Source organism: Ovis canadensis, chromosome 11 (assembly GCF_042477335.2).
Source record: "Ovis canadensis isolate MfBH-ARS-UI-01 breed Bighorn chromosome 11, ARS-UI_OviCan_v2, whole genome shotgun sequence".
NCBI classification, from domain to species: domain Eukaryota; kingdom Metazoa; phylum Chordata; class Mammalia; order Artiodactyla; family Bovidae; genus Ovis; species Ovis canadensis.
In genome coordinates, this window is record NC_091255.1 from 58,442,985 (window position 1) to 58,467,204 (window position 24,220).

At 50.7% G+C, this 24,220-nt stretch overlaps 1 protein-coding gene and 2 non-coding genes across 3 annotated transcripts; 2 read left to right on the forward strand and 1 right to left on the reverse strand.

Annotated features, from left to right (window-relative positions):
* Positions 1-2,214: 2,214 nt before the first annotated feature.
* Positions 2,215-2,286, forward strand: TRNAM-CAU (transfer RNA methionine (anticodon CAU)). The gene has a single exon. It is a non-coding gene; the product is annotated as a tRNA-Met (tRNA).
* Positions 2,287-2,519: 233 nt separating this feature from the next.
* On the forward strand, positions 2,520-2,591 carry TRNAQ-UUG (transfer RNA glutamine (anticodon UUG)). The gene has a single exon. It is a non-coding gene; the product is annotated as a tRNA-Gln (tRNA).
* A 2,197-nt stretch (positions 2,592-4,788) lies between these two features.
* NARF (nuclear prelamin A recognition factor) lies at positions 4,789-23,156 on the reverse strand. The gene is made up of 11 exons (XM_069541855.1): positions 22,587-23,156; positions 21,590-21,670; positions 18,539-18,682; positions 16,131-16,263; positions 13,644-13,778; positions 9,718-9,836; positions 9,013-9,142; positions 8,770-8,833; positions 7,775-7,912; positions 7,341-7,498; positions 4,789-6,453 (listed from the first exon to the last, which is right to left on the reverse strand). The coding sequence occupies exons 1-11, from the start codon at positions 22,611-22,613 to the stop codon at positions 6,212-6,214; spliced, it is 1,371 nt and encodes a 456-aa protein (XP_069397956.1). The 5' UTR covers positions 22,614-23,156; the 3' UTR covers positions 4,789-6,211.
* Positions 23,157-24,220: the final 1,064 nt, after the last annotated feature.

The following is a 24,220-nucleotide window of genomic DNA, read 5'->3' on the forward strand; positions in this document are numbered from 1 at the left end:
GTGGCCCCGCGGAGGGGCAGCTCCGGAGGTCACGCTGTCTAACGTGCAGCACTCAGGATACCCTTACACACGCCGCAAGGTGCGAAACGCACACATCCCACTGGGGAGCGCGGACGTCGCACGCAGACGTCCTCAGAACACGTGACTGCCAGGCCACGTGACCACGCCCACATGACCGGCAGCGCCGCTGTGAGGGAGAAACCCGGTTCTGCCGAGACCCGGCGAGTTCCCGGCTGACTCCGCGGGCGGGCGGGCGTCGTCTGCAGCTTCAGTCGCCGACAAGTGGAGCGGGTGCCGGGCTTGGCCGTGGGCCCAGGGTCCCGGGTCGACAGAGCTTTAGGCCGAAAGCGAGGCGGCCTCCTCCCGAGCGGGAACGGAGAGCTCCTTCGCTTTGCTAGGACACAGGCGCTGTCTCGCCTTTCTAGGGCACTGCCTATGGGCGGTGAGGTACTGAAAAGAGAAACCCTTTCGCAAGAGCAGAATCCTGTCACTGTAAAGCCCCCTGGTTTGCCGGGAGCGGTGTTGTGTAGGGTGTGGTGAAGACAGTGGGAGTCCCGAAGGGGAAGCAGATTAAGTCCACGCGCGGACTTAGGGTCTGTTCCGACGTGGCCTAGCTCTCAGGTGGCTGGCTGCCCGCTCTGTCGGCAGCCGATAGTGGGATGGAGGCTTGGTCACTATAACTTGTACGTGGGGGTCAGCCAAGGCAAGCTTGGTGGGAGACTGCATGTTGTCTCCTTCCCTGTCGCCACAGCCAGTTCAGTCCAACGGTGAAACATCAGCAGGATGGCTGAAAAGAGTCTGACAGACATCTGCAGACTAGCTAGGCAACCTGGGTCAGCCTTTCCCACACTGGAGACCTTTGGAAGAGGTTTCGCGTGGAACATGAATATTCTCAAATTCTGCACCCATTCGGAAAAGTCCGTCCACACACATCATCAGAAAGCTCTTTGACCCGAATCCTCCAATCTGGTTTTGTCTAAGCCCTGCCCCCAGCATTGATAAGATGTGCGGCCCACAGGCGTTCCCTTTGTCTTCTCCCAGTGGCTACCTTTTTCCCTCCGGATGTACCTATGTAGTTAGATTTATCAGGCTCGAACAATATCCTAGACATCTTGGGCTTGATATCCCTTTGGAAGCTAAAAAATGATACAAATGAACTTATTTACAAGACAGACCCAGACTCACAGACATAGGATGAATTAATGAATTTATGGTTACCAGAGGAGAAGGGGCAGGGGAGGGATATTTATGGAGTTAGGGATTGACATGTACACACTGCTATATTTAAAAGGGATAACCAACAAGTACCTACTACTGGAACTCTGCAGGAACTCTGCTCGATATTATGTAACAACCTAAATGAGAAAAGAATTTGGAAAAGAATAGAAACATGACTGTATAAAAGAATCACCTTGAGGTATACCTGAAACTAGCACTATACTCTAACATAAAATAAGTTTAAAAAAAAATAGTTCCAATCCTTTGACTGGTATGGTGCTCAGAGTCTGCCCATGGAATTCCAGTAGTTTCAGTCTCTGTATTTCTTTTTCCTGATGATTCTGTTGGTGTGAGAAAGGAGACAGCTTACTATCTGCAACAGTAAGCTTCATGGACAGTTTTTACATGAAAAGTTTCAACACAAATTCAAAGATTTCCCCCCCACCCCTCACCCCACGAAAGGATTTATATTCAGAATATTCTTGGGAGAACAGTTTTTACCTCTTTGAAATGCACATTTATTTTTAATGTTTTCCTTCGAATTAGAATGCTGAACAGCAAGATTTTGTCACACTTGAGGCAGTTTCATATGAAAGAAACAGCTTCCTTGGCTATGGGGGAAGAAGTAGGTCAAGAGAAGAAACTGGATTAAACGAAAGTTACTGACAATTGGACAGATTGGGAATCTTTCAAATGATGGAGAGAAATGCTGCTTTTGCTCTTTTCTGAAATCCAGCCAGCATCACTGCAATACAGATCCTGCTACTATTGTCCAAGGACACTCGGTAAAGATTGTGCTGCTTGACTTTTACTAAACAGCAGAAAAGGACAGAAATTTCTCTGGGTAAGCAGTTGAGAGAGGGAGAGCAAAAATCCACTTTATTCATAAATGGGCACTGGCAAGATGGTCCTTCCCTGAGCCCGGTTTCGTCTGCTGGTCTGTGCCCAGGGAAGCTTGAGGTAGTCAGAGATAGACTCAGGAAAGGAATATGTTACAGCAGAGTGGCGCAGCGGGAGCGTGCTGGGCCCATAACCCAGAGGTCGATGGATCGAAACCATCCTCTGCTATGAGCTCACATTTTTGCCTGCTATATGGCTTTTGGGTCCCCAGCTGTGGGACAAGGTTGGGCTGTGGACCCTGGTGTCCAGGGGTGGCAGCTAGTTCTGTGGCGTCACCATTAGCGCTCTGGACTCTGAATCCAGAGATACGTCAAAATCTTAGTGGGACCTGTGTACCCCTCTTGTCCTGTTCCAGGGGCACTTAGGTCAAGAGTGACCTGCAAGGGGACATAATAGCATATGGTTCTATGGTGTAATGGTTAGCACTCTGGACTTTGAATCCAGCGATCTGAGTTCAAATCTCGGTAGAACCTGTTTTGCCTGTGGCCATTTTTGTCTTCCCCTCTTGTGTCCCAGGCAGTGGGACATGGGGACATGATCTGGCACAGGACAGGCAGCAACTCTTGACACCCTGGTCCATCTGATCACCAGTGCTCTCCTTCCCCCAGAAGCCACATTAGGGATGTCTTTGTTCTTTTTAAGGTCCTCCCTAACCAGTTTGGCTTTAAAAAAAAAAAAAAAGAGAGAGAGACCAGGGGAATTCCCCAGCAGTCCAGCTGCTGGGACTCTGCATTTTCACTGCCAAGGGCCCAGGTTCGATTCCCTGGTTAGGGAACTAGGATCCCACAGGTTGTGCCATGTGGCCAAAAAAATAAAAAGTAAAGTAAAAAAAGAGACCAAAGGAGCTAATACTCTTGTCCTGAGATGGTTCATCATGCACTCTAACCTCTAGAATCCCACGTCAGGACAATTATTTAACCTTTTCCACTGATGAGCCTTCAGTGCAGGCTGTTTACTCTTCGTTCAAACACAGAAAAAGGTCCTTTCAGGTACTGCCCACTGGGCACCTGGGTGGCTACTGTCATAGGGAAGAACATCATGCCTGAAATTTTTCATGCAGCGTGTAAGAAACGTCTATATAGATCGGATTTAAAAGCAAGTCTTTACAAGGAGGCAGGAAGAGTTTTTCCTTGAATAAACCCAGGTTTTTTTGCAGCTTCAGTGTAGCTTTAGAAATACTAGTACTGTATGTCTCATACAATTCACTACTTGCATAACTCACTAATAGTAACTACCCTTTACCCTTAGAACTGTGCTTACAAGTTCTTTCATCAAGGTTTTGGAAACGTCCACATAAAACTAATGTGGAACACTTCTTACAGGGACATGGAAAAGAAGATACTATTTTTCTCAATGAAAAAGGCAGGCTTTTCATAGCTTCATAAGTAGTAGCCTTCAATGAGTGCCTGGTTCTTTATCCAATACAGTACACCTATGACTCAAAAACACCGAAGACAAAAAAAAAAAAGAGAAAAATCCCAAAACACATGATTTATGTTTATTCAGAAAGTCTGGGGGCCTCTGCCCAAATTTGATGCCATGTCCTCTACTTCCATGAACATGAGTTGAGGGTTCACTTGCTTTAGACAGACTGCTTGCTTTACTGATCAGGAGCAAGGCCAGTGCCTGTGTGGAAGGAGGTGGCATGTAAGTGCCAAAGTTGGGCCCAAGGTGGGTGCCCACATTTGGTGGCCAAGTGGCCTCAAGCATGTGAGTTGCCTGCCTGAGCTGCAGTCCCCTAGCCTAATGCATCTGACTAGACTGTGAGTGAAGACCTGAGGTCTCACTGTAGGCGGTGTGTCCAGAGGCTTCTGTTGCTCAGCTTTGGGCCAGCAGGTGAGGCCACAGAACACCTTTAAGTCAGTGGCAGAGCTTAAGAGCCTCTAGACAGGCAGCGCCCTTGCTCCACACCCAAGGCCAGCAGCAAAGTGATGTGTGAGCAGCGCAGGAACTCCAATCCTCACTCCAGCAGGGCTGTGAAGGACCAGCATGTACACTGGCTGCCCAGTTGTACTGGCCCAAGCTGAGGCCAGGCAGAAATGGAGCTGAGAAATCTGGACTCTGAGAAAACTGGTCCAGGGCACAGGAGAGCAGCTACTTTCCAGTATGGCCAACACACACACGACAGACATGATCAGAGCCCACAGGAGGTACCCACGACACCAGAACCCAGGCAACAGTACTCCTGGAGGGCAGCTGCTGGGTGTGGTGCAAATCTGGACCTAGTCTACCCCCCTCCTCATGCCAGGACAGCATTGCTCACTAGCAGACAGCCCCTGCACCCCACCCTAGCCCGACTGTGGGGCTGCCTCTGACTGCTCGTACAATTTGAGTTATAACGAAGGAAAACAAACCCTCGTCCTACTTTCCTCTCACGCGGCCATAACCAAAGGTCAGCTGCAGGTAGGACCTGATACCACATGTGAGAATACCAGGTCCCCTGGCCAAGGAGTGCCTTCGTTTTAGCCAGAAGAGGTGGCTTTTGAGGCAAGAAGAACCCACCCCAACTCCTGGCATCCCCGGCCCACAGAAGGTTTCAGGCAAAGATGGCCCTCTGGGGCTGTGCTGGCTCTGCAAGCACGAGGGAGGCCGCCTGGGGGTGCTGGTGAGGGAGGGCACTCACAGGCCCCTGACTGGGGAGTCAGTGTCTGGTTCACACACTCTCCAAACTCAGACACTCCTCAAGCGTTTATTCCAGAATCAGTTACTGCAGAGGAGAGAAACCCAATTAATTGTACATAGGTTGAAAGCAAAAAATATACAATTTCACACAATATATCCAGTTTTCAACCCCAATAGGTATACAGGTACAATACAACATAGAGTCAGTGAAGGAAATCTAACAGCTCAGGCTTCATAAGCACTGAAGAATCCAAGAACGTTGCTACCATCCATGTTAACAGAATTCAAGTGCTTTGAAGAACCAACTGGACGCCTATCCACAGACGTCTTCGTTTCACAGGATGAGCCCTGATATGGTTTTGTGATTCTGTAATTTCCGATTCTTTGCTAGCCCTTTCTGTTCATGGGAAAACTGTTCTCTTCCATTTATCTTTAAGGCAAGCTCACATGAGCACTACATGCCAGGTCGGGGGGGATCCTGTCAGGAGCCACGTGGATGAGCCAGGCCCCCAGTACGTGAGGGTGATGGCGATGGGGGGGGGGCGGCGGGGCGGTGTCGGGGAGAGGCAAGACCATCGAGAAGCTGCCTCATCTGAGGTTGGGGACAGAATGGCTGTCACCTATCCGATCCCACCCAGAGAAGAATGGAGCAGGCGGACTCCTGACCACAGTTTGGCCTAAGCAGGTCAGCTGCCTTTCCCGTCCTTCCGTGTGTAATGCCTGTCACCCTTCGCAGGCCTCCCTCTGCCTCGAGGTGAGTTCACCTAAAGCCTGAATGTGAAAGCATGAGTGTGGGGTATAAGCTGCCAGAGCCTGCCAGGCCCACAGTTAGAGGGGCTGGTCCCAGGAGGCGGCTGCCACTGAGGCAGTGAGAAACATGGCCCACTGTTGCTGGAACTTTTTCTCTAGAGAAACTGAAAATCCAGATTCATATGAGCCCCCCAATTCCAAAAGGACGCAGTTTATTCACATTCTGGCAAAACCATTCTCAGGAATAGAAAAACGTGGTTTGTGAAAACCAGAGCCAACTGGGAAGACCACAGACCATGGCCCACAGCCCCTGCAGCCTGCCTGCTTCCTGTCATTTCCACAGCAAATCTCTGAGGTATGTGAATCACAACTTCTGGGGTCTTAACTTTTCACAGGACACTTTTTGGATTTTTTTTTTTTTAAGCCTAAAAGACAGTAATCTGTCTCCATTCTTTTTCTTTGGAATTTTTAAGTCTTAAAGGAAACTCAGATTGGAAACCCTTCTCTCCTGTTAAAATATTCCAATTACACACATATTACGAAGATAGCACCACATCAAACTGAGGGAGGGGGCTGCTGACAAATGAGGGTAGCAGAGGATTCTGAAAAACCAAAGTGGTAAAAGGAAAGCTGAGCTGTTTTCTTCAAGTGTCTCTGATACCCACACAGGGTAGCTCCTCCGTCCTCAGCTGACAGGCCTGCCTCCCAGTCTCCTCGATCTTCACCACTTGATGTCTCGGCTGTCAGCGGGCCGCCCTGGGCCCTGGTACGCAGTATGCAGGGCTTCCTGGACACGGGGGGAGTCGGTGCCATCCAGCCACTCCTGGTACAACTCCTGCACGTGAGTGCTTGCCTCTGGGAGCTGCACGGGGATGTCAGCGTAGATGCCTTTCATCTTCTGTAGCAGGGCCTTGTCTGTGCGTCCGTCCGCGGTCTGGGCTTGGCCTCTGCCATTAAGGCATCCTGAAAAACACAGGGAGCTTACTCTTCCCTTGCTTTCATCTTAAAGGGGAGACAATTCTGGAAGAGCAGAGCAATGATGGCAGTGTGCAGTGTCTTGTGGCTAAAGCCTGGGCCCCAAGACCCCGGGCACAGGCTCACAACCCCAGGTGCTTCCTATTCTCTCTTTATACTACCCAGGAAATGTTTTTACTTAAAGCTGAAATCACTTGGCAACCTTTTAGAACTGGATGGCTATGCACGCCCATCTGGATTTCCAGTTTCTCTTGGAATTCATCAGAACCAGGAGAGCACAGAAAGTATTAATGAACAGCTAAATCACCGGTATCTGCATAAAGCCTTAGTGTGAGTCCACATGTGGGCTGCATCAGGGAGAGATGGGGGCCTGGGACCCATGAACCACACGGGAGCCCAAACCCAAACACGTTGGACTGCATGAAGAACATGCCTTCTACATACTAGTGCTATACATGTGCACATGCGTGCTAAGTCGCTTCAGTCGTGTCTAATTCTCTGTGACACTATGGACTGCAGCCCGCCGGGTTCCTCTGTCCATGGGATTCTCTAGGCAAGAACACTGGAGTGGGGTGCCATGCCCTCCTCCAGGGGATGTTCCGGACCCAGGGATTGAACCTGCGTCTCTCACGTCTCCTGCACTGGCAGGTGGGTTCTTTACCACTAGCGCCACCTGTGCTACTTATTCTCAAACGTGTAGATAATGTGATTTCTAAGGTAAAAATTCATTTAAAAGAACCTGCAGCAAATTTCCCAACCTCCCTCCCCTGACCCCTTGGCCGCACCCAATGGCTACCCTTTGGCCCTCATATCTCACTCCTCATTTCCTGCAGGGCTCAGAGGGGCCAAGCTCAGCCTGGCCTCTTGAGTCTTACCGCCAGCACAGGCAAGAACCTCCACAAAGTGGTATGGGAACTTGCCCTTCTTCAGCTTTAGGACTACGTTCTGGATGTTTCGAAAGCCATAAGCTACAGCAAAGCGCAAGAGGACCTCTCCGCTCTTCTCAAGGGTGACCTCCTGGAAGTCTTTGTTCCTATGAAATCAACAATACAAACTATGACCCACAGGGTCCTTCCACTGCGGTCGGAGGACTATTCCAATCTAGGTTAGGGATGTTAGCAAAATTTAAGTCTGTGAGTAACACATCAGAGGCCTTTCGATCTTGACTGGTGTGAACTCTATAAATAGGATCTCCCCTCTCAGACCTGCAGCTGGCTGCGGGGGGTGGGGTCCTATTATAGAGTTTATACCTGACAGGCAGTGCTGACCACACAGGCAGACGGACAGAGGCCGCCCCAGCCCCACGCACCTCAGGGCCCGGTAGGTGACCTCCCCCACATCCTCGTTGAACAGCTCCTTGGCCGCATGTCTGAAGATGTGTGCCAGGTACCCGTCAGAGCTGGCTCCATCATGGCGCCTCAGCTCCTCCTCCTTCACGTTGCCAAACCTCACCAGGCAGGAAAAGCGAGGGCAAAAGTTAAATCTGACTCTCTAAGTCTTATGATCCAAGGTCGCAAAACCCTTTACAAGTACTTAGACTTTGGGCAAAAACGTCCTCTGTGCTGGAGTTCACTGGCCAACAGGAAGCCTGCAAGTGTGTCCACCGCTGCTCAAGTGACTCCTCTGAACACACAGGCATCAAGGCTCGACCCTGAGAACCTCAGAACTTGGGGCATGAGAACTGGGCATCTGAGGGGCACACAAGAGAGCATGCTGCCATCTATGGCCAGCCAGGGGGAGACCTCTGGGTCCGCTTCGGCCCAAGCATGGGCTCTGGCTGTAAGGACGCCAGCTGCTTATGTTCTAAGGACCTCAGTCTGCCTTCCACACCAGGGCCACGAGTGGTCCTGACATCACTGCCTGGAGGACCTGCCATGCAGTCCGTGCCCTGGGGCACAGGATACAGGAGTGTGGCTGGTGGTTGAGGCGACCACTGATGGCAGAAACCCACGCTGCTGCTCTTGGGCAAAGGGACCTGAGGGAGTCCCTGTATGGGGGTGCCGCCTCCATCCCCCGGGGGGCCCAGGTGTGATGTCAGGGAGGAGGGTGTTGGTATCCACACCAGACCACAGGCTGAATGGCGTCCACTCAGCATGGTACTGGCCATGCTCTCTTCAGAGCCAAGGGTTGTGGAGGGGCGACAAGGTAGCCTGCCACACCAGGGGCCATACCACACCCATGCCTCAGGAGAGCAGGTGGCCTCATTATGGAGGAGGAAGGTCCTGGGATAACCTGGCAGAGGCCACAAGGTCATGCTAGAAGCCCCCAGGGTGCAAGAGTGCCCCTCCCTGCAGAGGCACCTACAGCGTGTCCAGGGCGGCCTCTCTCACTGAGACGTCACTCTGCTCCATCATCTGAGCTATTTCACCTACAAGCAAAGAAGGGACATTAAGACGCCAGCAATGTCCCTGGAGACACGTGCGCTTTCTGCTTTGCTCTGAAGGACGAAGCTCCACGTGTCTCCAGTGTGGGTGTGGCTGTCAGGCCCTCATCCTGGATACACGCCGGCCTGCCTCCCAGCGGCCTTTCCCAAGGCCCCGCTCTCACCTGAGGTCAGCACGCAGTCAGTGCCCCGGGAACCCCGAGAGGCTGTGAGGACGTCTTCCTGAAGAGCCTCCAGCTTCTTGTCGTAGCACGGTGCCACGATGACATGGAAAATCTTGTCTGGGGACAGGTTCTGTGTAGAAAGAGCACACCCACGATGGGGGCCGTGCAGAAGGGAGAAGGCAGCCAGAACGGAACGGGCCTGGTGCTTTCCTGGGTCCAAGTCCCATCCCCCACAGACCAAGTTCCTGAGCCGCGATGCCCCCAAGTCCACCCAGTGTCACCTTGCTGCAGGCCCACTGCCCGGACACTCACAGGGAGAGGCCTGCCACCTGTTCCCCTGAACCAAGCGCACGATGATCAAACAAACATGGTGACCACAAGCTGCTGCTGGGCTGTAAATGAATGCTTGGCCACTTCCCCACACTTTCCAGACACTTCCCATGCAACCAGGCTGCCCCTCTCCATGTCCTGGCTGAGCCAGAATCACTGGCACCACCAGGAGCCAGCAGCTGAGTGACCGTCTTGGAGGGGGGTGTCTGGGCAACCCCCTCACTCATCAGGACCTGGGCCCAAGACCACCATGCACACACCAGGGGGAACCTCCTCCACCCTCCCTTGCTCTCCCTCAGTTCCATCAGCACCTGTCCTCACACGGAAGCTTGTCGCCTGACCTGAATGCTGCCCTTGGGGAAAAGGCCAGCTTACCTGCCTTCTGGCAAAGTAGTCCTTCACCAGGGATCCCATGATCTGCTGGGGAGACTTGGCAGTGCAGAGGTGGGGGGTGACGGGGTGACCCAGCACCCGCTCAGCATAGCGGACCCAGCCTGAGGAGGGAAGAGGTCCATGTCAGCTCCTCACAGCTGCCCCACCAGAGTACAGCCAGGACACCTCATCTTCCGGCCGCCCCAGGCGTGCATGATGGGCTCCCTCCACCAAGCCACCTCTCTTCAGAGGCTTGGCCATGGGAACCCCAGGGGCACGTGTCACAAGGCTGGAGGGTGCCAGGGATGGGTGCCTCCCTCGGCCCCAGATCAGAGAGGACAGAGCAGGAGAAAGGCAGGAGCAGATAGCAGGCTCCCCAAAATTGAGAACAAGCTTGGAGGAGCAGCTACGAGGCACCGTCCTGGGCAGCTTGGCTCCAGATCTGCCCTGCCAGCTGCTGAGCTGCTCTCCCAGCAGGGACGGATGGCCACAGCTCAGACAGGGGCCAACAGCCACCAGGCCCACAAAGCTTCACTCACCTATTGGAATTGAACCGCCCAGTAACTTCCCACTTTTAGGACAATGAAATACGAGAAACCCACACCCTCTCAAGCAACACAATGAACAGCACGACCTGCAGTGTGCCCACGGCATGCCCAGCATGGTGCTGAGCGTTTCCCCTGAGCCGCTGACTCCCACCATGCCCTGAGTGCACCACTGCTGCCATGGTTCCCAGAGGGGACGCAGGCTGGAGAGGTCAGTGGACCACAGAGCCAGCAGCTCAACCTGCAGGGGCTACAGCTCGCCCCCTTCTTCTGCTGGGTACGGTAATGAGAGTGTCTCGTGACAGATTGGCATGTACACCACAGCATCATGAGAGGGGTGGGATGGTGAGCAAACCTGGAGGCATGCTGCCCACCAGATCCCCAGGACAGCCCACCTCCCCAGGCCCACTCCTGTAGGGAGGAGCAGCAGGCACCAGCCAGCCAATCTTGTCTGAGCTCAAACCACAGCCATCACCTGCTCGCCGGCCTGAGCACACGCGGGGAATGTCCACTGTCACCAGCAGAAGCCCCACAGAGAGATGCTGCTGGAGCATGGCTCCCCTCGTTCCCAGCCTCTGCACACGTGCATGGAATGGCCCATGGTAAAACAGAAAACTAGGGAACTCCCCAGCTGTCCAGTGGTTAGAGCTCACTGCTCGGACTGCCAGGGCCCTGGGCTCAATCCCTCGACAGGGAACTGCATGGGATGGCCAAAATAAATAAATAAAAGGAAAAAGAAAACCATCCAAGGCCATGGAGCATTTGGGGGTCCACGGCCATTCCCACCACAGGTCTGGCTTTGTAAGGCCCCTGTGCACCCTGGCCTTGGTGCCAGTGCCCGCACCTGCACACTCGACTCTCAGGCAGACCCCAGGTACAGGCTGTGTGCCGTGAAGGCCTGGCACAAGATCAGGCAAAACACAGGCTGGTAAAGGCAAGGGTCCTGGGGGACCTCCTGGCTTGCAAGTAAAGAGGACCAAACAGGGATGAGGAGGAAGAACCAGGTGACAGGATCCACAGCACCCGGCACGAGACCAGAGTGGCAAGCACTCTGGTACCCCTGATCAGAACTTGCTACTGGCACCAGCCTGGGGCCTGGTCAGCCCTGCTGGCCGTCCAGCTTAGTGGCAGCGTAGCAGGGACAGGGCACCCATGTCCTGCTCTGTCAGATCACCCACCTCTTCTCAGGGACCCTCTCTGAAGGCAGAGAAGAAACCTGCTCCAAGAAGTGCCTGGCACAAGGTGCCCACTCTCTATTCTCCCTGCTGGGTTGGAGAGATTACTTCCCACCCTCCAGTTCAATCAGTGCTCCTGGTGGGTTCTCACAAAGCCCAAAGCCCTTGAGCACATCCACAGCTGAGCAGCTCAATACGCCCTCACCCACCCACCCCCACCAGGCAAAGGTGCGCTGGCGAGGTGGCACTCCATCGGCTTGTGGACAGCAAGGGCCCACCCAGATGTCCCTGCCCCAGCCAGGGTACGCTGCCCTCCAAGCAGTCTGAGGAAGCACAGGGACCCTGCGTGCGAAAGCCAGTGAGTCAGTCCAGGGCCATCCACAGCCCGGTTCTGCACCAGGTCACATCATCCGACCCTGATGCTACTTTAATTTCTCTAAGCTGTCGTAGGAAAGCAAAACGTCAGGGCCAAATCCTAGAAAAGAGTTAGTTTCAAAGCAGATCTCACCTCATCTCCCGGAATTTGAGAGGGGGTGTAAACCTGAACAGCTTTGACTGGCTTAGCTACAAAGAGTTCCAGGAGGAGAAAGCCTTCTCATCTGAGAGCCCTGAAGAGCTCAAGGAGGCCACTGAAAGCAGCGAATGCCAGGCTGGTGGAGGAGGGACAGCTGGTGCGCAGCAGCAGCAGCTGGCCCAGGTCTCCACCAGCGCTGCCCTCACTCCTTGGACAGAGCAGCATGTGCTTTCTGCAAGAATCCACCACCTGTCTACTACCCACATCAGCGGTGCTAGTTCCTGCCAGGAGTGAAGGCTGCCGTTTAGGCTCCATCCAACAGGGCTGCCCACATAAGGGATCCATCACTATTTGCTGGGATGGTGTCAGGACAGCACAGGAATCCCTGTGATCCTGCTGACTGGAAGGTGGATGGGAACTCTGGAACCACTGCTCCGGAGGCACAGGCTAGGTCATTTTATGCTGCCTCTTTCTTGGGTGGGCGGGACTGAGCCACAGTGACCAGCTGTGTGTGCCACTGAGTGAGAGCCCTGCAAGGAGCCGGTACTGGGACCCCAGAGGCAGGGGTACCACTGCAAGGCCTCTAGGGAGCTGGGTGGTTCCCCGAGGCCTTCACTGTGCAAACCTACTCCTCAGCAGCTGTGCAAACACCTACAAGGACATAAACCATGGCTCAGCAAAGAGTGCATTTAGTCAGTTTATGCGCAGACCCTGTTACAGTCACTGCCTGACATGCCTGGAGAACTGGGAGCATCCCCCTGGGGCTTATCTTTCCAGAAGGATAAGCCCCACCTGATGCTGAGCACCTCCTGCCAGCCTGTGGGCCACTGAAAAACATGCCCAGTTAATGAGTCGATCCATGTGCTTCTTAGACAGATGGCAAGTTTCCTCTCATGGTTTTACAAGTGGATGGAAAGTATTTCCAAATTCTAAGTCACCATACATCAACATTCCATCTTATTAACTCATAATCCCAATGACTGATGAGTGACACATAAAATGCTAGAAAAATTTGGAACCAGGAGGAATAAACTGAGAATAGAAATGTGAACAAAACCCCAAGATTAAGTAGATCACAACTCTCATAGACCTGATTGATTCAGAAATAATTTTTCACTAAACGTCACTTACCAGTATAGCACAGCCTTCCTTCCCTTATCATCTTTAGAATTTTCTTATTCCAAAACCTTCTATTTTTTCAGAATTAAAAAACCTGTGATAAAATTTCTGTACCTCAGATATCAGGCTCTATATAATAATTAAAGATTTGTTTAAAAAGTGTTCTAAGACGGAATCTAGTATTAATGTAAAGTAATATTTTTTATTATGTAATTTCTATTTAAGCTGGTAAAGGATCCATGGATGTTCACCATATTATCTATAATTGTTTGGATGTATGAAACACATCATACTTTGAAAAGAGATTTATTCTCTTTTAACATATGATGTTTGTCTCAAACTTCAGAAATATGTATAAATGAAGATAAGCAATTAATACTCAGCTGCCAGGTTTCCCCACTAAATCACCCAGAATTAATAAATATGTTGGTCAACATAAAACTACTCAAGGCCCAAACTCCTCTCCAAGACCCACTGCCCCTGACCTCGCCCACTGCCCAGGCCTGCCCTCAGATGCAGACTGACGAGAAAAGGCGCATCGGGCCCCTGCAGACCCAGCAGCAGCCCCATGCTCACCAGGACAGGCAGAGGTCAGCATGGGTAATGCAGGCTCTTCCTCATTGTGCTGGCGGAATCGACGCACAAACTCTTTCTGACTCTCCAGGATGCTGAAATCTGCAGCGATCGTTGTATCAAAGACATAATGCACCCCTGTGGGGAAGAGAGAGGTGTTGGGCTCCACATCACAGAATGTGAGATTGACCCTCAGTTCGCCTCGAAGACAAACTGAAAGGGCAGACTCCGCAGACATCGCCAGATGCCCAAGTATAGGATTGTGCCCTTTGCTCTCTCAAACAACAGCACGTATCACTTTTCACCATAAAGCATATATTCTCCTGCTTCTTTTCCCTTTACATCTATCTTTACACAGACGCCTTGCCATATTCCATACATAAATTAATGTAATTTTACAGGGTATCATTCTTCCAATTCACTGGCTAAATTAAACTCCACTCTGTTATAGTCTTTGATAGCTCTAAAATAAATAAATGAGTACACTGGCTGAGCACAGCTTTACAACGGTCTTGATTAATTACTATGTTGAGTTCTAACCTGTCTTCCTCTTTTTCGACAGTTGTGCTGCACCAGCTCAGTAGTTGCTAATCGAGGGCTCCAGGGCACATGCGCTTCAGCAGTTGCACACACGGGCTTAATTACTCTGAGGCACATGTGGTCTCAGTTCCCTGACCAGGGATCGCTCCTGAGTCCCCTGCACTGCAAGGCGGATTCGTAACCACTGGACCACCAGGGAAATCCCTAACTTGTCTTTTTCTTAATAAATGTATGCGTCTTTGTTTTTAAACTACAGTTGATATACAGTATAAGGTACAGAGGGGCAAAGCAGTGGTTCACAATTTTTTAAAGTTACGCTGCATTTATAGTTATTATAAAATATTTGCTATAGGGCGTTCCCTGGTTGTCCAGCGGTTAGGGCTTGGCGCTTTCACTGCTGTTGCCCAGCTTTAATCCCTTGTCAGGGAATAAGATTCTGCAGGTCTCATGGCGTGGCAACCCCCACCCCCCCGCCAATTTTTTTTTTTGCTAGGTTCTCTGTGGTGTACAATATATCCCCGTAGCTTATTTTATACCTAAAAGCTTGTACCTCTTAATCTACCACCTCTATCACGCCCCTCCACGCTGCCTACTGGTAACCACTAGTTTGTACTCTACATCTGTCTTTGTCTGTTTTGTTATACTCACGAGCTTGCTGTATTTTTCCTCAGATTCTACTTGTAACAGATATCATACAGTACTTGTCTTTCTCTGTCTGACTTATTTCATATGGTGCTATCATACCCACCAAGTCCATTTATGTTGCTCCAAGTAAGTCCTTAATATTGGAAAATAAGCCCAAGACAAAAAAATATGCTTTAAATAATTACAGTCAATACAGCGAACAATTTTAATATCTGCAACCAGTCTAAACCTTAAGAGCAGCCAGTTATTCTTAAAAAGAAATATTATATCAAGTTAAAGAGTTACCTTAAAAAAATCAGTTTCACTGTGGATGTATTTTATTAACATATAACATCCAACTATTTTTAAAAAATACCCCCCCCCCAAAGTAGGGCCTTTCACTATGAGAAGGCAGAGCATTTTAAAACTTTGATCTTTGGTAAAATTCAGATAAGCTCAGGCTTTTTAAGATTAAAAGCATGAAGGATGACTTAAGGAGTCCTCGCTTGCAGCTGCGGCTTTAATTTTGGTTGTGGCATGCTGTGCACCAAGAAACAGCTCTGCACAGACAGCAACATGCAGCAGCGAGGCAGGCAGGCTGGTGCGAGGACATTTAGTCTACGTGTCGCTTTATCGCTAAGCCCAAGGTACTTACATCTTTAAAAAGCCATTGAGGAACAACAAAAACTCTCACTTGGCGAACAGCTCAAGTTTTCCTCTTCAGAGCCTACCTGCAGGAAGCTTTAATTTGGGGGGAAGTTACAGTGTGACCCGACAGACTGGACAGCAGCATTCTTACCGCTCTTTATGAGGCGGTATTGCTCTAGCACTCATTCACATTTGAGTCCTCAGGTACTGAAATGACTAGCTTTCACTCTTCACACAAAGGACACAGTCCATTCCTTTCCTCCTCTGCTCTTCAGAGACCTTCCTGGGAAATCAGACGCCAGTCACTGCAGATGTGATCCTCCATCAGATAACTGTAACCCCTGTGAGTCGAGCAACTCGACACTGCTGGGCAAATGTGGGTCCCAGGTGTCCCCAGCTACGTGCCCTAAGATGGTCATTTGCTGTCCCCAGAGGGGCCAGCGCCGGCCGTAAGACAACACCCATCTGCATGGCAAGGGGGTAAGTGACACCTGCCTACCATGCGTGGATCAGAGGCATGGTCCTCTTACGTTCCACCAGACTCTCAAGGAAGTTCTTATCTATCCTGTGCCCTTGAAAATTGAACTCTAGAGATAAAAAGGGCAGATAAAAACTCAAGTTATAAATTCGAATTATACCAAATTTATTTGCTATAAATAATATCAAAAGGCAGCTCACCAAGACTTTTGAGGAAACCACAGAGCCTTCTGGATGCATCAGTCACACTGAGGCTGAATTTAGCAGCAAAATAAGGCAAAGACTGAGGACACACTGACACTGCCAGCACCCTGTGCTTTGAGGTATCACATTTCTAGGAGAAACAGAAGAACACTGTGTATGCGGTGATTACAAAGGCAGTGAAAGTAAGACACTTTTATGAAAAGTCTAGAACAAACAGAGTGTAACAGATGCCCAATGGAAAGACTAATAAAATACACAGGATACTGGCAAGCATAATTAAGGAAAAAGGAGAAAAAAATTTAGAATGAAAAATGAGACATCCCAAGAGATTTTGTCAATTTTAAGCACAATGTTAAATCAGAAATACTGAATATATACATCAATATTACATATAAATGCAAGTATCTTGATAAAATAAATACATTTAAAAGGAAAAATAAAAGTTATGTACCTATAAATAACTGAAACAATCCATAACAATGAAGTTACATGAAAATGGGGCCCGGAGGTCTGTCCCCAAGAGGTCTAAAACCCAGGTCACCTAGTGGTAAATTTTAGCAAAATTTTAAGTCATAGATAATTTTCATCTTCTATGAACTCTTCTAATACCAAACAAACAAATGTGAAACCAGCCTATCAACACCCTGAAACCAAAACCAGATGTTGGCAGTTCAAGAAATCCCTAGAAAAATATGAACAAATTGAGTCCAGAGGTGTGCTGACTCATTACGGACATGCAGGATGCAACCTTGGGGAGCAGTGTGAGCGAGCATGCCGGGCATTAGAAAGTCAGCAGTGGGATCCTCTGACCTGGGGTCAGAGAGAAGATGCAGGATTATCACGACAGAGGGTGTTCAGGTCAGACACCACCTGCACATCAGGAAAAGTGGAAACTTGGACAGCAGTGTTCAGTGGCTACCATCCACTGCAGTCTACCTATGGACTGGCCACAGACAGGACAGTCTGGTCCTGTCCGCCTGCCCCTGCCTAGCAGCTCAGGTGAGACAATGCTGAGGCTGCCTGTCCCCTCTGGATAGGATCCCACCTTCACGTGATTCCTGGGAAGCCCACACCTACAGGGCCATCAGGGCACCAACCTGGCACACACTGACCTCCGGCTCCCTGACAAGCTCCTATGATGCCCAAGTCAGCCAGGCATGGTTTCTGCGGTTTGTGACCAAGAGCATCCTAATGTAAATTTGGAAGCAGGAACAAGAGAGAACAAATTTCAAATGCTAATGAAGGGGGAAGGACAGAGGGTGGTCTGTCCCCAGCTTGAGCAGTCAGACTCGGCAATTCCAGTCCCTCTGACACCCTGCCCAGGGAATTTCAAGGGCTCACCCCTCACTTCATTCTCATTTAAATTTCACATCCTCTGAGGGAGCTGATCTGTGACCAAGAGGAAATCAGCCTGAGCCCCAGAGCTCAGGAACCTCAGAGCCCCTGGGCCAGCAGAGAAATAGGAACTGCTTTTTCCTGTGGCTGTCCTGAGTGACTGACTCAGCCAAACTCAGAACCTCTTCCATCCCTAAGCTTTCAGTTTCATGAAATAACTAAGCATTTCCTTTTTAGGCTAGTTTGACTTGGGTATCCATTTTCTATAGCTGATATGCTGACTGGTGTGAGTATCTATGTCTCTTTAATAGTAAAAGATTCTGCAAAAATCTACTTAATAGTAAAACTTCACCAGCATTCCCACCGAAATCAGAAACAAAAAATTGGTACTATAATTTTTACCACCAACGTAATTTCAGGTTGATTTAAAGGTCCTAGACCATACCATCAGAAAAGATAAAATGTATACAGTTTGGAAAGAATGAAAGTTGTTATTTGCAGTCAGCACACCCAGCAAGCAACCTGGGCCTCACGTGGTACCTGCACTGCCCCGTGGGCCAGAGCTCCCAGTGCTGTGTTCAGAGCCCGTACAAACACTTCCTGGAAAGCAGCTGTGAGGGTTGCTCACCAGGTCAGACTGAGGGCAAACTAAGACATGCTTTTCAGCCTCATCTGCCTCTGTCTCTCCTGTCTTTCCCTCTCACCTGTCTTCCTGGGTGACTTCGGATAGTTCCATCTGTATAGGGGTCTGTAGGAATGAGCTGAAGGACTGTGGCCCTAACCTCTGAGAAAGCCCCAGAGGCAGAGCAGCAGCAGCTCGGCTGCCACGCCACCCCATGACCAAGCATGTGGAGGCCTCCCCCGAGCCAGGGGAGCCTGGCTGGTGGTGCCAGCCACAGTTGCTGCCCACATCAGTGAGGGAGTGTGACTGTGGGTGGGGTTAGAGAATCAGCTATCACAGGGCACACAAGCCAGGGCCAAGATGTGCTCCCTAAGTCCCAGCAGAGGCTTCATGCCTCACCTTGACCTCCAGCCACCTCTGGTGCCAGTGAGAGCCTAGGATGCCATACCTTGTTAAGGTTCAGAACTTGGAAGAAGTCCTTAGCGTTCTGCTGGGAAACCTGGATTCCTTCCTCAGCAGATACACAGCTGTCACAGGCCAGGCAGTCACTCAGAAATATCTTGGCATCAGCCAATTTATGGAATTCTCCCTTCTGTGAAAGAAAAGATGATGTTATGGCCTGAGTCTTCAACAGAACTCTTTAATACTAGCTTCTTTAGGAAAAGTAACAGCACACGTATAATACAGAAAACTGCCACAAATTCTCGGAGGCTCCCATAGATGGCAATGTGTGGGGAGTGGACTGGCACCATCAAATGCAGCTTCTCCTGCCCCCATATCCCTCCCTGCTGCCTCTGGGGGCTCCTGTGTGGGCCTGCTCTGTACTCCCCGATGAGCTCGCTTAGTCCTTGGACTCTCCTCAGAAGCCTCCCTGACAGGCTTAGAACTGGCATAGCTCAGTGCTAACCTGTGGGCATTGGGGTTGTCACGCCATCCAAGTCTTAGTTGGGACATTCAAACTCACATCTCAGTGACTCTGTTCCCCTGGACACCAAAATGACAACCCTCGGCTACTTCGTCTTCTCCTGGCTGCACCTGCGCCCACTCGGTCCCTGCAGCGCACTCCCCTAGGCTGAGGTCCACTAGAAGACAAGCCACACCTCTGCTGCTGGAGGTCCCCTTCCCCATCACTCTCCCCACTCTAACTTCCAGTCACCCTGGCCCTCCTTGCCCTGAGGCTCCCTGAGGGAAACGCTCCCTGGAGAGCCTGGTTCACCCCTCAAACCCTCATGGACACCTACCAGAACAGCTCTGAGCACCCCCTGGCACCTATGTGGTGGCTCTTTTCCCAGAAACGCAAGCTCTGAGGGAGGAACCTTGTCTCATGCCCTTCTGTTCTCTGACATCCCCTGTATACAGAAGGAGCTCAATAAATATGTGGTGGATGAGCATACGAATATTCTGAAGCCTGTTAGAGCCATCACAACTTAATGAAATCGTAATGAAATCTCCTGATGGTTGGTTGTACATTGGTCTTTCAAAAATGATTTGGTAAGCGAGGACTCGGGGGGTAGGCTGGCCCTCCTGTCTACAGCAGCACCGAACAGGAATGCACGCTGTCACCTCCCTCCTCCCCAGGTGCCTGTCACTGTGCAGTGCTCATTCTGGGACCTTGTTATGCTGCAGATGCTAATTCATGAGGTGCGGATGGGAGGCAAGAGTCTGCCCTTCCAGCAAGCCCTGAGGTGGGGCCAGAGCAGCTGCTCCAAGGGTCTGAAGCATGTGGCCTGGCACACAGCTGGCGTCTAACAGACGCTGTTGAGCTGCACTGAGAGTTCTGCCTCCACTGCCCCTGTAGAGGTGCCAGGACAACACCACGAGCTGCCAGGGGAAGCAGGGCTTCCTCTCGGCCTGCTAGCCATGCTCATCCTCTTAGAAGCCCTCATGGGCCAGGTCTGGTTCCTTCCCGCCTGCCATAGTCCTTCCTTTCTCTTGTTCCGTCCTAATCGTGGGCATTTTCTGCAAAAGCCTGTCCATCTCTCCTTCCCTCCAATTAGCCACACTTCTCAGAGTGTGACTCTGAGCAGTTATCAGGCCCCTACTCATCCCCTCCAATCTCTGCCTCTAGGGAATTCTCTCCCTCCCAATATCCAGGCTGATATCCTGCAAAGCTGTGTCCATGCAGCTCAAACTGCACCCTGCTCCCTGTGCTGCACCCCCTTCCTGCTTCCGCCACTCTGCTGGCCCATCCAGGCCCACCACCCTCGGCCTCCCAAGTAGCTTCCTTCCTATTCTTCCCCTACTCTAGCCAGCTTAAGCCACCAGCCCTAAGACATGCATCTGATCTGTCTCCTTACCTTTCACACCTTCCCTGTGCGTGGGGAGCCTTCACCCCATTCCCACACCCAGCACCTTCAGGTCTCACCACCCCTCAGGGCCCACTCCAGTAGTCACCTTCCTGACCTGTTCATCCTGTCAGGGAGTCCGCCCACTGTGCTGGAGGGATGCCCACTTAAGCTATGTACACACATTAACTCCTGGCCACCGTGGCCCTCGGAGAGAAGTAACCCAACTCCCCATGTCACTGATAAGGAAACTGGGGCTCCCAGGGTGAGATGTCTGTCCAAGGTAGTGTGGACAGAGCGCAGGCGTGGGAGGCCTTGGGCCAGCTGCTCTGAGGCTGCAGAGCCCTCGGTGCTCCCTGCCTCTCTTCTGCCTCAGTGTCCTGGGTGCTTGTCTTATCCCCTGCTGCTCACTAAGCCCTACAGTCACCAGAGCACAGAGCAGAGCTGGTACTCGAGAGGACCAGACCAACGCCTGTCTGACTCAATGTTGTATTAGGACCACTAGACTAAAGAGGACACCTGCTGCTTGCTTCTCCAATGTTGCCAATTTTCCCTTTCTAAAAGTGGACCAGAACTTTTTAAGGGAAGAAGGAACCTTAACCTCCCAGCACTGCGTCCTCCTCTGTAAAATGGAGACAACCGTAGGGCTTACCTGAAATGCTCATTCTAGGCACGGCATGAGATCACATGTATAAACCACTTTCTCGACTGCCTAGCTCAGGGTATGTATCTAATAAATGTTAACCGTCACTACTAGCTAAGAAAAACTTAAAAAACTCGAGAACTGAGAGAAGAAACCATTAGAAAAATAAAACTTACAGACTCATGAAATCCAAATTATTTTATAAATTCCTACCTAAAGCCCTATCTTAACTTTTCAGACAAACCCCCCCCCCAAAAAAAAAACCCAGAGGTTTAAATGTTACAAAACTATTTCTAAAAAAACAGCCAAGGATGACATTTTGCCTTGTTCCTAACATGGTATGCTTTGGCTTGGTGCATTCTGAGAAGAAAATGTTCTTACCTTGAAGATCGTATGCCTCCAACTGACTAACCTGCATGTTTGGCCCCTGGCAGGGGTTTTTTAGCCCCTTCATTTCTTATTTTTTTTTTCTTGAAGCAAAGATGTTCCTGGTTACATGAGCCCCCAAGGAGGAGAAAAACAGCAGCAGCTGTTTACTCCAGGTTGACACAAAAACTGAAAAACTACTTGCCTCTCCATTCTCCTGGGCTGGACTTGGTACATCGACTGATGCATTCTCCTGGTCATCGGTCTTTGTTTTTTTACTACATTCCTTGAAAAGGCAAAGGCACATATAAAAGAACAACTTTTAATCTAATTAAGAAAACTGTATATACTAGCTGATGAATTCATTTTATATCTAGAAATCTTTTCTACAGAAATAGAAGCACTTATAATTGTGGACACACAAACACACCCATACACATCTCTGTATCTGCACTGTTTGCAGGAAATGAAAGCTAGAAGCAATGTGGTCTCTCATGACAGGTAAATTGGTGCCCGACCACCTGGACGCGTGTATATTTAGAATACAACAAACGAGGACTGTGTATGTTGCTCAGAAAATGTATCTCTTGTATAACATTAAGTAAAAGAAAAAGCAAGTGATGGAACAATATGACAGGATCGAATTTTGAAAAAAACCCAACAGACAACCCCCTGGGCATTACAGCGTAGAAACAAGTGGATAAGGCTATCACAGTTACTATGGTTACTCAGGTGGCAGGAGGCCCAGCCCGTTTCCTTCCTGCACTTCTGTATCGTTTTCGTTGCTGTCAAACACTAAAGTTTTTAGGTGGCATAAAATCCCCTAAAATCACCGTGTCCCTCATTCACACCAAGGACGGTGTCTGCAACGACTGCGGACTGGTCGCTGATGTTGGTAGGCTTTTCTCGCCGCTTTTGGCTTCTAAGGTACTTTGAAAGGCTGTTTCTGCGCTCCGACATCACCGCCGCCTCCGGGAAACGGGAACAGGAACCGGACGCGTTGGTAGCCCACCCTCAGCCGCCTCCACCCCCGGAAAACTCGAGCAGCGGGCCAGCGCCCAGAGGTTCTGACAGGGAGGCAGAGGCGCTTGGAGCTGCCAAGCTCCCGATACCCCCGAGGCTCCGGGCTCCGCGAGCTCAGGCTCCCCCGCGCCCCGGGTCCTGCCCCCAACCCGGCCCCGGACCAAAAGCGTGGAGCCTACCTTCCGCGTGCAGTGCTCACACTTCATCTGGAGCCAGGCGGGCAGGTCCGGGTGCGCAGCCTGAGGAGAGCACCGGGAGACGCGGTCACAGCCGCCTGCCGCCCTTTGTTGTCGTCGCTCCGGTGCTGCCCTACCCCTAGTGGCTCTGTTCGACCAATGAAAGCTCTGGGAGCGGATGCGCTACAACCCTGAACCAATAGGAGCGCGGAGAGAGCGGTGCGGCTCCACGCTACTGGGCTCTGCTTAGGCCAATTAGAACGCGGGAAAGGGGCAAATCAGGACCTAGAGCCAGTCGGAGCGCGCAGGGGCGGAGCTTGGCCCGCCCCGTCGGGACCTTGCGGAGGCCGTAGCCGATTCTCCCTTGGGTTTCCGCGGCGCCTGAGTCTGGCTGCGGCTTTGAGTGGCCTAGCTGACGGACCCCAGGGGGAGGGCCGAGATCATTACCAGGACGTTCTGGTGCGTCAGCTCAGCGTCAGACCCACGCCACCTTCCAGGTTTAGACTGGTAGAGACGGCGCCGCCCCGGTCCGCCGCCATTTCCGCCCCGAGGCGCGTCACGTATGTCCGGCGCGGAGGCAGTGCGCACGCGCGTCGGGCTGGGAGCACGTGGCGCCGTCGGGAGCCGGTGGCGCAGTCGGGAGCGCGAGGAACGTGTGAAGCGTAGGTCGCCGAACCTGCGTCCTTCCGCTGCTTCTAGCAAATCAAGGTGGATACGGGACCAAATGATGACGTTGAACTTTGTCCCCTGGCAACATTTTATGAGTTAGTGCATGGTCATCCCAGCACCATCGGAAATGAGAACTGCGCCTGGGAAATAGGTGTCTCTATCACGGGAATCTCAGGAATGGACATTTCTCCCTCCTCACCTGGGGGTGTGTGGGGGCGTCACAGGTCAGCAAAACATTCGAGGGTATTCCAAGTCTCAAAACCTTAAAATATTCCCCTTTAAAACTTTTTTTTAAAAATTATAGTTTTTGGTGCTTACCGCTCTTTTACAACCTGTTGTCAGTTAAAACTTCCCTGGTGGCTCAGATGGTAAAATGTCTACAGTACGAGAGACCCGGGTTCAATCCCTGGGTTGGGAAAATCCCCTGGAGAGGGAAATGGCAATCCACTGCAGTATATTGCCTGGAAAAATCCCATGGACAGAGGAGCCTGGAAGGCTACAGTCCATGGGGTCACAGAGTCGGACGCAACTGAGTGACTTCACTCACTTCACTTATCTGGCTGCCATATTAATATATTGTATTATTCAAATCTATGTCAGCACCTCCTCTTGGAAAACATTTTCAAGGGACTTCCATGGTGGTTTGGGTGGTTAAGAATCTGTCTTGTAGTGCAGTGGGTGCTGGCTCCGTCCTTGATCAAGGAACTAAGCCCAAATGCCCCCACTACTGAAGGCCATGCACCGCAACTGGGGAGTCTGTGTGACTCAAGGAAAGATCCTGGATGCTACAACTAAGACCCAAGACAGCCAATTTAATTAATTAATTAGAAAACATTTTCAGTTATTAGCTTAAAAGAATTTAGGTTGTCATTTATATTTTGTTAATGTTTTAAAACTATGATGCAATATCATCATGTATGGAAAAGGCAAGTTACAATTATTTAATTTCATCAAGGGGTTTCCCAGGT